General features: G+C 36.5%; 2 protein-coding genes across 3 annotated transcripts; one reads left to right on the plus strand and one right to left on the minus strand.

Annotated features, from left to right (window-relative positions):
* Nucleotides 1-156: 156 nt before the first annotated feature.
* On the minus strand, nt 157-659 carry LOC122013733 (histone H3.3-like). The gene is made up of 2 exons (XM_042569987.1): nt 588-659; nt 157-495 (listed from the first exon to the last, which is right to left on the minus strand). The coding sequence occupies exons 1-2, from the start codon at nt 657-659 to the stop codon at nt 157-159; spliced, it is 411 nt and encodes a 136-aa protein (XP_042425921.1).
* Nucleotides 660-2,719: 2,060 nt separating this feature from the next.
* On the plus strand, nt 2,720-9,950 carry LOC121986077 (NAC domain-containing protein 74-like). 2 transcript variants are annotated; one of them, XM_042539879.1, is made up of 5 exons: nt 2,720-2,890; nt 4,448-4,621; nt 6,903-7,180; nt 8,399-8,596; nt 9,173-9,950. In XM_042539879.1, exons 2-5 carry the CDS (start codon nt 4,462-4,464, stop codon nt 9,713-9,715), a joined length of 1,179 nt encoding a protein of 392 aa, XP_042395813.1. In that variant the 5' UTR covers nt 2,720-2,890; nt 4,448-4,461; the 3' UTR covers nt 9,716-9,950. The 2 variants fall into 2 exon arrangements, with proteins under 2 accessions (XP_042395813.1, XP_042395820.1); XM_042539886.1 differs by lacking the exon at nt 2,720-2,890 and having other exon boundaries at nt 4,458-4,621; nt 6,991-7,180.
* The last annotated feature ends 1,397 nt before the right edge of the window (nt 9,951-11,347 follow it).

Here is an 11,347-nt window from a genome sequence, read left to right on the forward strand (position 1 = left end):
AATAAGCGGATGATCTACATGACAAGTCATGGTAATGCGCCGTGACTGACTGTCCTTGGGGCAGCATTCGCCACGCGAGATGCGCATGTGCGTCACATGCGCGTTACTTCAACATTCAACATAATTAATAAACAACACATTCGTCAAGAGTTTTTGTTAATGGCGCTCGCCGCGGATGCGACGAGCGAGTTGGACGTCCTTGGGCATAATTGTGACGCGCTTGGCGTGGATGGCGCAGAGGTTGGTGTCCTCGAAGAGGCCGACGAGGTAGGCCTCGGCCGCCTCCTGCAGCGCCAGCACGGCGTGGCTCTGGAACCGCAGGTCCGTTTTGTAGTTCTGCGCGATCTCCCGCACCAGACGCTGGAACGGCAGCTTCTGGATCAGCAGATCCGTGTTCTTTTGGTACTTACGGATCTCACGCAGCGCCACGGTCCCCGGCCGGAACCGGTGCGGTCGCTTAACCCTCCCTGCCAGTGGCTGAGACATCCTCGCTACCTACAAACAGAGTAGTACTGTTGTGTATGATCATAACGTGCGTGCGCATTGGTTAATCAGTGTGAACCACAGTGAGTGAGTGAGTGAGTGACCTTGGTGGCGAGTTGCTTGCGGGGAGCCTTGCCGCCGGTGGACTTGCGTGCGGTCTGCTTTGTGCGAGCCATTGAATTGGGAACTAGTGCTGTTGGTTTCAGAGTCGATCGATAATAATGGAAGGTAGGCGTCGAGAGGACATATATATAGAGAGAGTTCGATCACATGGCCGGTGGGACTGAGGTGGCGGTTACGAACGAACGAACGTGGAGAAAGGCGGTTGTTGGTTACGAGCGAGAGATCGGAGGGTTTAAACTTGCAATCCTTCCGCTCTCCGCTGATGAGCGGAGGAAGACTGATTTCAACTTCGATGCTTCATGCGCGCGAGTGGTTATACGTTCAGTTATTCTCATGGCCGTCAGCATGGAGACGCCGTTTTCTTCCCGGCCTGTTGATTAGGATGCTTGTTCACTTACACCTGTCGGTCTCTTGTAATCCAGTTTTGGAGGAGCTTCCGTACGATCAGGTCGGCGAACTCCAAGATAACTAGACCAGAATGGATGCACATTGCATCCACAACGTAGAGACCCATCCTCACTCTTCCCAAAATACGCCAATGGATAAATCCACTTTCTTAAAATCCAACTGTGGAACTCATCTAAACTAAACTGACCTAAAAATATTCAGATGTTCATTCGATTTTCACTTGCTTCAGGGACATGATGAGTTCTATCCAAACACATTACTGATAATCTAGAATAGTTAAACCAAACCAGTCGTATATAACCTAAGTCTTCTCTTGCAGGCAGTAATAGGTACTAACAGACCTTAACATCTTCAAAGTGAAAGATCAGGAACTTCTATATATCAAATAGCAGCTGATGCGATGAGGAAGAGAGCCAATAAAGATAGGTTAAAGTAGAAAAAATCGACTGATGTGAAAGTTAAAATTAAAAAAAAAAGGAGTCAAAGTCAACCAAGTGGGTTAGTTATGGCCAAGTGATCGAGATGTCCGAGGGAACAAGATCAAATAGATAACTTGAGGTTAAGAGACAAACAGACAGTACATCCTCCAATCGTCATCCTTGTCGAACTGGAAGTGTATCCGTCCGAATAAGAAGCAGCCCTCTAACAACAAGAAAGCTAAGAGAAGGGAGAGTGCTCAGTACGGCATAGTTGAGCGGGTGTCTCCTGACCGAGCGGCCACCGCTCGGCCTACAGCGGGATCCACTCGTATATCTCCTTGTACTTTTTTGAAAGTTTATACCACTGACAACAGAGTATGTTCTGTAAATAAATCATACGATAAAAACTTTCAAACTGTTGCATCAGAGATATACATGCTCTCTTAAGGAAATACGTCAGGGATATTTTTTGACTTAATTTTTCATATAACACTTAGAAAAATGTACGTACATTTTAAGATGCGTGTATAGACACTACAATGACACTATAAAAAGAATTTCCATCTACAGGAAAAGATATGCGTAATACCATTATTCTACACGTTTGTTTGCCACAGTACTCTTGTTATTATTTACATCGTCATAAACTAATTTGAACATCAGAGAGTAAATGCCAGGAATTTCTTCCTGACTTGACACTAACACTTCTATGTTATAGAAGCATACGAAGTTTTCATCACGTTAAACTTCCAATCACATCCTCAATTTACCATTTTTTTTTTTTTAGTCAAAGTTATCTCCATGCTTGAAAGTCAACTGACTGGTACAGAAATTCAACAAAAGATTATGTTTAATATGGAACTTGCATAGCTGGCAAGGCCTTGGGTCACTCATACGCAATAAGATTCCCAGGATAGATTTTTTTTCGTTAAAGAAAAATTTACTTCAAATACAAAAATCTTAAAATTTTGAATTCATATATCAATATCATTTTTAAAAATAATTTATCATGCTTTCAAAAACAAGTTTCGAAGGATGGAATATTAATATTTTTATATCAAAGAATTATGTTAATAAAAAATTAACTGTAAACAAAGTAATAAAGTAATTTTATGTCCATTCAAGATGTATTTTAGGAAATGTATTTTTGATTTTACCATTCCCATTTAGAAAGAATGTATGTTTGATTTTTTTTTTGATAAAAATTTAAATTAAATTTAGTTACTTATGATAATAAAGTTAAAAAATACGCGGTTTTAACGCGCAAACAAGGCCCTTGGCTCTTCCCCCCTCATGCCTCTCGGTGTCGTCACTCCCGCGAGGACTTGACTTCGACGACGACTTCGTTATACGTAGAAAGGGGGACTCGGTAGCGAAACGATTGCGCCAGGGATTAACGACGCTACGGCCCGGATCGCTCTTCCTTCCAGGCAGGCGATCGAACTGGACGGAGAGAGGTCGGCCATGTTTTCTTCTCTTCTTTTGCTTTTTTTTTTTTTTTTTTTTTTAGGTTGAGCTTTGTGATTAGGTTTGTTATTCCATACTTTTGATTCGTTCCGGCATAGAATCGGATAAGGTCATTTGTAGTCTTTGAAACTTAATTCCCCGATCGTCCTCCTTCTCCCTTTCCGAAAATTCAACCGCACCGCATCAGTGGGACGATTTAAATTTAGGGGAAAAGATCCGGTATATAACCTCAAGTTGCGATGTCCGGTCCTTGGACTCGTCTTTTGCACTATTTTCCTGTTTTAGGTTATTGTTTTTCCCCCTCCAGTATTACGGAGTAAGGGGTAGTTGGGAATTGTCAACCTCTGCGACTTGAACTATGTTCTTCAGCTTGTCAAGTCAAGCTCAAGCATTTCAATTTAGTATTTGTTTCTTAGTATCCCACTACTTAGCTATAGCATGTACAAATATCAGGCCAGAGCTTTATTGGTCACTTCAGCTAACTTTTCTCCCAGGATACATTGTTTATGTACGGGATGTGCTAGCGTGTTCTGAGTGTACATTACGCACACAGGCTAGTTGGACATAAGAAATACCTTTTTTTTGCTGTTGTTTCTTTCTTCTATCTTATAGGCCATTGGATATACTTGAGATGAGGGATGTCATTATTCGTCTAACTTAAGAGAGTGTTTATATATTTACCATACTTAATATTCTAAGAAGGAATTGTATTTGGGATCTAGGTTGTAAATATCCATCTGAAATTGATTTTACTACTGATTGGATTGTTAATGTCATGATAATTTTAGTTTATTGGGCTGAATGTTGACTTTTACTGATGTGTTAAGAAAAGGGTACAATTTTAAGAGTGGATGCCTGGAAAGACAGTAGCTTTTAGAGTTCACCTTGGAGAGCTTAATCCAAAAAAGAAAAGGCTGCTAAGTTTAGAAAGAAAAGACTTCCTAGTTTGACCGTGACATTGGTGTGATTAAATTTTGCACTCATTTAAACTAAGACACTAAAATTCAACTCATATATATTTGTGAAACATGATGATCAACAAGCAAAGAACACCAGCTTGAATTACTCTTTACTCTTTCACAATAATAGTAAAATTGGCATTTTTATCAGTTAAAAAGAGTGTTCTAGTGAAAAGAATCATTGGTTTAAGCCAAAACTGATTACTTAAACACTTTCCAATTTTCTATGGTCTGGGAGGAGTTACCCCTCCCCAATCAGAACAAGTTTTTAGTTTAAACTTAGTGGTCACGCTACATGAAGTTGTACATTTCATTTTGCTAATGCATTGTTCTTCTAAAGAAAGCGGCTAAAACTTTTCATGGTTCTTGTTCCACTTATTTTCTGCTGCTGTTCCCACTTTCCAGAATAAAATGATGATTTAAATAGTAAGATAGTTTGATAGTTGAAATAGTAAATATAAACTGCAGTCTTTACATTGTTCATATGAAGTATTTGCCTTCCATTTTGTTGTTATTATCCTGTCTACCTTTACATTTTGTGTTATTACTTGATCTCTAGTGTGATAATATTTGTATATTCTCATGCAGTTGAGTCATTTTGGATGGAAAAATTAAGTGTTTGTTTGCCACCTGGGTTTGGTTTTCACCCGACAGATGCTGAACTTATATCTCACTATTTGAAGTTGAAAATACTAGGGCACAACTTCGATGAGCTTATACCAGAGGTGGACATATATAAGCATGAGCCATGGGATCTACCTGGTAATTTTGCACCTGTAATTTTGTTATTCATCACATACTAATGTTTTTTGCAATGTACATGATAATGATATGAATTCTTTCTGACAATAACACATAACTCCTGGATCTGCAGGATTTTGAATTAAAATTTTATTTAATTTATAAACATGTATTAAGACTGCAAAATCCATTTCACGTCAACATTAATAATTCACACAAGATCATAATGGATTCTTAAAAACTATTCACCTGTTTGGCATTATTTTATGGCATTATTCTTAGCCACAGATCAAGATCTTGGACTATTTCAATGAACAATTAATATGTATCAGTCCCAGCCTAGTTAGTACATGAAACTTCATCTCCAAGATTGTATGAACTAAAACTTTGTTTAATTTATAAACATGCCATAGGACTGCAAGATCTATTTTACATCAAAAAAATTAGAAATTAGAAATTAGAAATTAGAAATTAGAAATTAGAAATTCAACAACATAATAATGAATACTTACAAATTGTTTGACTGTTTGGCATTATCAAACACATTATCCCTTTCACTTCTCCTTTTGCTTTCTCATTCCTCTTCTCATCTATCCACCCAAATTAGACTCCTAAGTTGTTCACTTAATATGATCAAATAACATTCCAATAATGAAGTCTACTTGATTTAGCTCCGAGTGTAGGCTTGCCAATTGGAATGGTTCTTTGGTTAAAGGAATCTCAATGTGGAGGATGAAGATGGATCAACAGCCCACTTCATATGTATTAGAAATAAGTCAGATGAAAAGGGAGTAGTTCATTCAGTTCAGATGAGGTGGTCGAGAACTTTAGATGACATTTCCTTCATCAAAGTAGTTAAGATGAAAAGAAGAGGTGGGAATTCTTGATAAAGGGAAAAAGTGGACAGCTCTTGGTGATGGGAAGAAGTGGATAATTTCTAGTGAAGGGAAGATGTGATTAATTCATAGTAAAGGGTAGAGGTGGATAATTCCTGATAAAGTGAAAGAGGTGAATAATTCCTAGTAAAAAAGAAGAGGTGGAAAATCTGTAGCAAATGGAAGAGGTGTATAATTTTTGGTCAAGTTGAAGAAGTGTATAATTCTTGATAAAGGGAAGAGGAGTGAATTAGGTTTAGACTGGTTCTAAGCATTAATTCTCTGAATGGGAGTTGATGTTGGAGAAAATGGTGACTTGGGAGCATTATGATCAAACAACCGTGTGACAATTACTTCTCATCTTGGGATTCACCTATTTAGTCTCTCTGAAAGCTTGAAGCTATAGCTGATTGTCCCCTCTCAACTTTGTACTTGGCCCCCTTTTATAGGCCCCAAAGTGAGCACTCAACTATTGAGAGTGCATTTTGCCCTTCATGCTGTGGCATCTTATTGGCCCTTTGAGTTTAACCTTTGATACATGTCAGCTCCTATCGACTACTCCTTAAAATGCCAATAACTGACTACTCAGGATACTTGTCATCATTTCAATAGGTGTTTAATAAGTGGTTAATTGTGTCCACATTAGTTATTCCCCTATTATATTTAGTTTTATTAAGCGATATTTTTTCATCATCCTCTTGCGTCATCCCCTAGTTAACTCTCTTCTTGCTACTTTATTGTTGTGTAAATAGTGGCATGGTATCTAGAAATCCTCATTTAATTTTCACCGATTCCTTCCTCAATTCTATCCATGTAATTGTTTTATGACTGTTTTAATGAGTCAAACTTGTGAACTTTTCCTTGTTTATGGTTAAGTTAACATTTAAGGAACAAACATTTTTATAATTCACATTTTCCCTTTAATTTATAGTAGGTTGGTGGACCTATGGCCTTTTACTCAGATGTATCCTTTATGACACTAGAAGTCATTTACTCATCTTCATTCAACACAGTTGAGTTTACCCACATCAATCCTCTTTTATCTTATTTTTGGAGAAAGTTGTCTTTTTCATCCCAGATTGACGCAAGCGCAAGTTGACGTGCAGAACTAGGCTCGCATGGCGAAATCACAAAGACCAGATCTCATCTTCCTTCCCCTTGTCTTCTCTCCTTCATCTTTCCATCTTAGGTCTTCCTCCTCCTGATTTTTCTCTTTCTACTTATTATCTTTCATTCTTTCCTAACCTTGCAACTAGTGTACCGAATCAGTGCAAGTTACTTGTTCAATTGGTGGCTGAAATATCAAATTTTGTTGCTACTTAGCATGGCTATAGACAACTTTAGAGATAACTAAATCACATAGTGTCGTGTTTAATGAATATTATCTCCTTTTTTGTTTCTTATGTTATATTTTAATTTCCCTGCAGCAAAATGTCGTCTTCGCACCAGGGATAGCAAGTGGCATTTTTTTGCATTAATTGACAGAAAGTACCCTAACAGTTCTCGTACAAACAGGGCGACAGAAGAAGGTTATTGGAAATCCACAGGCAAAGACCGTGACGTGAAGTCCCAAAACCGAGTATTAGGCACCAAAAAAACGTTGGTCTTTCATGAAGGTCGGCCTCCATGTGGAAGACGCACTGATTGGATTATGCATGAATATCATATAGGCAAAAAAGAATATAAGGCTGCTCTCAACTCAAAGGTAAGTCTTTTGCTTTGAATGACGGACTCCATTTGAGTAAAACAATGTTTTCTATCTGAAATCTTCTAATTTAGGCATGTTTCAAGCCTAGCTAGTTTAGACTTGAATAATATGCTAGCATAATCTTATGCAGATTCTTCATAGGAGTGAAAAAAAGAACATAAGCATAAGCATAAGCAAATTTTCTTGTACAAGTTCTTTTCCTGTACATATTCTATCATATACCTTGTGCAATTCCTAATCTGTAGAAAGATTAAATTAAAACCACATGACTATGATGAAAAGCTAGGTTTAGTATAGTTGCTCAAATATTGATTTTATGGCATCATGGATTATCATATTGGTTTGGAGGCCTAGATCAATATGTTGCTACCATTAATTTGGGTATAGGGTCTCAGCATTGTAGAACTGTTACATATAGTTTTACAATTCAACCATTTCATTACACTGGGTTGCGATATCTAACATTAAAGTATCTATATTGTAGCCACAATTAGACTACTTAGCCTTTTTATTTCAAATGATTATGAAGTATGAGTTAGTCTTCCTACCTTGACAAGAGCATCATATGAGGGAAGATCTTGACAATCTGCATCCGAAATGAGGAGACTACTTGTACCTGTTGTCTGTTTACAACTTATCATGAAAAATTACCCTATTAAAAAAGTAGACTAATGCATATATTGGTATTGTTAATACTCACCTTCACACGTGGGTAGGTGAACTGGATTAGATTGGCCCAAGCCCAACATGTGGACTAACTCAACCTTATACCAACAGGATTTAACCTCAGGAATTCCTACTCTAGTTCGCTGATCATTTATACCAAAAGCTTAACTTTTGATATTCATCCTCATCATCACCCAACATAGAGTATTTTAGATTCAACTACATTAATCTTATTCTACCATTGAATTCTGTGTGAGTGTATATTACTAACAAGACTCAAATCAATTAAATCACAATTTGTGGCATTAAATAAAGGTTTCTTTTGTCTTCCTTTACCCTCTTACACTTTCAATTCCGATCTATTCAAACTCATCTAATTAGAATATTTCAGTTGCCTTTGAACACTTCCATACCAGCAGAACTTTATTTTCCTTATTTTATCATTTATTGAAGTTACACCTGATTGCTATTAGATAATTAACTATAGATACTAGTCTAGTATCTCCTATGATGTATTTTTGGATTGGTTAATATTTAATCTTTTTACAGGATATTTTTGTTCTTTGTCGTGTTACTAAGAGGAATGGTTGGGAATCTGAAGAAGGTAAAGTCGCCCAAAATGCTGAACCTGTGGTTTTCAAGGAATCGTCTAGTCACTCAACTGACATAGATGATATTGACGCATGGGTTGCAGAGCTCTTTGATCCCAACTTCAGTGGTCCTAGTGAACTAGAGCATGAGGCTGAGGTATAGCTCAATCTCTTACAATTAGATATGTGTTTTACTGGGAATTAGCCTGGTGGTCTGTGAACCCTTCATCTTGAAAACATTCTTGGTTTCAAGTTTTTTGTCCTAGCAGTTCTTAGGTTCAGAAACGTAGTCTCACCATGGTCTCAAGAGTATTTAAGAATTTTGTCACTTATTAGTACAAGTCTACATAGGCATCAAATATTGATTTACAAGAATAAGAAATAAATAAAATAAGTTTGCAATTGTCCATTTTGAGTAGTCAGATGAGTTCATGTCAGTTCAATACTGTGTTGCCAACTCTACTTGGAACTGATATTTAATTTCCAGATTCAGTTTTTTTTTTTTCCTTAATGGTACTACTCTGTCAAAAAAGGTCACTATGAATTTCTCTTTCATCTCCTCGCATTTGCATATGTTGCAAAATTCTTTGCTGAATTGTTGGAGTTTCACCATTTTGCTAAGCCACTTCAATTAAATGACTCAATTCTGTCAGGCATCTGAAGTCGAAATGCACATACCCAAGTTATATAAATATATAGTCATGGTTGTATACTTATCTTGAGATTTTTGCAGGGAGATCTTACTTCTGTTCCAACAAAACAGGAGCCACTGGATACTTATCTTGACCCAAATTCTGAAGAAAACGTTGATTTCCTATTAGTAGATGACATCTTTGATATCCTCAGATCTGGCTGCTCTGATAACATAAACCTTGCTGACTCTAAAATTGGAACTGAGAATACTGTTAAACAGGACTCATCACTGGGTGGCGCTACTGCTTCTAACTCATGTGAGAGCCCCAGAATTCAGATTAGACCACGTAATGAAATGATTAGACAACGTAATGAAGACCACTCAGCTGGTGTTCCCTCTGATAGGATTAGGCTTCAGGTTAGCAAGATGCAATCAACGAACACTCAATCAGTCAATCTCACTGTCAAGTATAGCAACAAAGATTATCATCGTGATTTGAGCAGAAGCTATAATAAAGGTTTCGCTGGGCTAAACTGGTTTATCTTCGGTGCTTGCCTTGCTGGATCGATTGCTCTTATAATGTATTTTCTGTTCCCTGACGCTCGGTGGTTCCTCACTAGCTCCTCAAAGCCTCACTTATAGTTACAGCAAAGTTTGGATTAACTATTTTGAGGGGTGATAGAGATATCTTCAGAATTTGTCCTAAAAGGACTAGTGTGCATTTTCTGTTATTGTTTCATGTATAGGATTATAACTTTATCATAGGTGGTCTATCTTATGGCGACTCAGCATGGATCCAGATGTAAATTAGTCATCTTTAAAAAATAATTTTACAGTTTTTTATTTAAGAAATCTCGCGAAGAGTATTTTTGCAGTAGCCATGAGGCAACGTTATATTTCCACCTGTGAGTTGTTCGGCATGTAAATCATCAAGACTTGAAATTTTTTTGATCTAAATGATTTCAACAAACGCAAACATCAGAATTTTTTTAAAATAAATAAATAAATTGACAATTTTTATTTATGAATTTATTTTACCAAACAACTATCGGGAAAATAATCTTTTATTTATTATAAAGAGTTGGCATAATTTTAATAAAAAAATGTCATTTATCAGCTCATTTGGTGATACAACTTGATTAGAGCAGTCAAACAGATCGACATATAGTTGGACAAGTTCACGATAGGTCAATCATTTGGATAGGTAGGGTAGACCGTACCGATCCGTCATCTTGACAGAAAATCCCCAATTGAACCCAACTTAAGACAAGTTGTGGACTCGGTGGGCCAACCCACGAGCCCACCAAAAAATAAAAATATATATTAAAAATTAAAAAAAAAAATTTAGGTTACAAATTAAGCGGATCAGATCCACGGGTCTATTGAATTTTCCACTTTAGTTTTAAGTTTAAGAGAAAGATTTATTTTTTCTCAACCCGCGAGCCAATCCAAATTTATACTAGGCCGACTGATGCGAGTCATTAACCTAGAGGGTCGGTCTATCTCAACCTGCCTTTAAAGGAATTGATATAGTTTACACTCAATATGCTTCAATTATTTGACGGGGCAGGATAATTTGATTAGTCTAATCGAAATCAATGGCTCTAAACTTGATGGCTAGAAATATTAAAATTTTCTTTATCTTGAATAAATGTAAGCTTTTTTGGAAGCTTTGTAATAAAGAATTGCCTACTAACCGAAAAGGTAACCAAGGGCGATAATGTAACGATAAGACATGTTTTTTTAAAAAAAAATCGATATCTAAAGAGCGAGTTCCAATTTCAATAATATGAATTTTTCTTAATAAATAATTGACCTAAGAATACTAAGCTTATAGATCATACTTACTTCTTAATTTAGATTGATAGTCGATAAAAAATTTTCATAAAATCAGATCAATCATTCTAAAATTAATCAGAATAAATTAAATTTATAGTGTCAATTAAATAAATAAAAAAATAGCACAACCTCTCTACAAGGAAATAATCAAATCTGTAAATCCACCTAATAGTATTATTCGAATAGTAGGAACATTTATTTTTTAGTTAATACCAACTATCCAAATTACTTCGATTAATTTTGAAGTGACCAGTCCAACTCTACATAAGTTTTCAGCCACCAAGATAAATTAAGAACATGCATTAACGAAGTAACGAAAATGCGCAGGTTATGGAAACAAACAAGCTAAAAATCTTCTTGTGGATCATTGCTTAAAAAAAAACAACCCAAAGTATACCAAGAATTGTCAAATCGAGTGGGGAGGAAAAACTTAAG

This window comes from Zingiber officinale, chromosome 1B (genome assembly GCF_018446385.1).
Source record: "Zingiber officinale cultivar Zhangliang chromosome 1B, Zo_v1.1, whole genome shotgun sequence".
Taxonomy (NCBI): domain Eukaryota; kingdom Viridiplantae; phylum Streptophyta; class Magnoliopsida; order Zingiberales; family Zingiberaceae; genus Zingiber; species Zingiber officinale.

Bases quoted from the DNA above. Each gene is read 5' to 3' on its own strand.
- LOC122013733 (XM_042569987.1), bottom strand. From the start codon at position 659: ATGGCTCGCACAAAGCAGACCGCACGCAAGTCCACCGGCGGCAAGGCT. The intron at 496-587 runs GTCACTCACTCA...CTCTGTTTGTAG, and splicing joins GCAAGCAACTCGCCACCAAG to GTAGCGAGGATGTCTCAGCC.
- LOC121986077 (XM_042539879.1), top strand. From the start codon at position 4,462: ATGGAAAAATTAAGTGTTTGTTTGCCACCTGGGTTTGGTTTTCACCCG. The intron at 4,622-6,902 runs GTAATTTTGCAC...ATTTCCCTGCAG, and splicing joins TGAGCCATGGGATCTACCTG to CAAAATGTCGTCTTCGCACC. The intron at 8,597-9,172 runs GTATAGCTCAAT...AGATTTTTGCAG, and splicing joins AACTAGAGCATGAGGCTGAG to GGAGATCTTACTTCTGTTCC.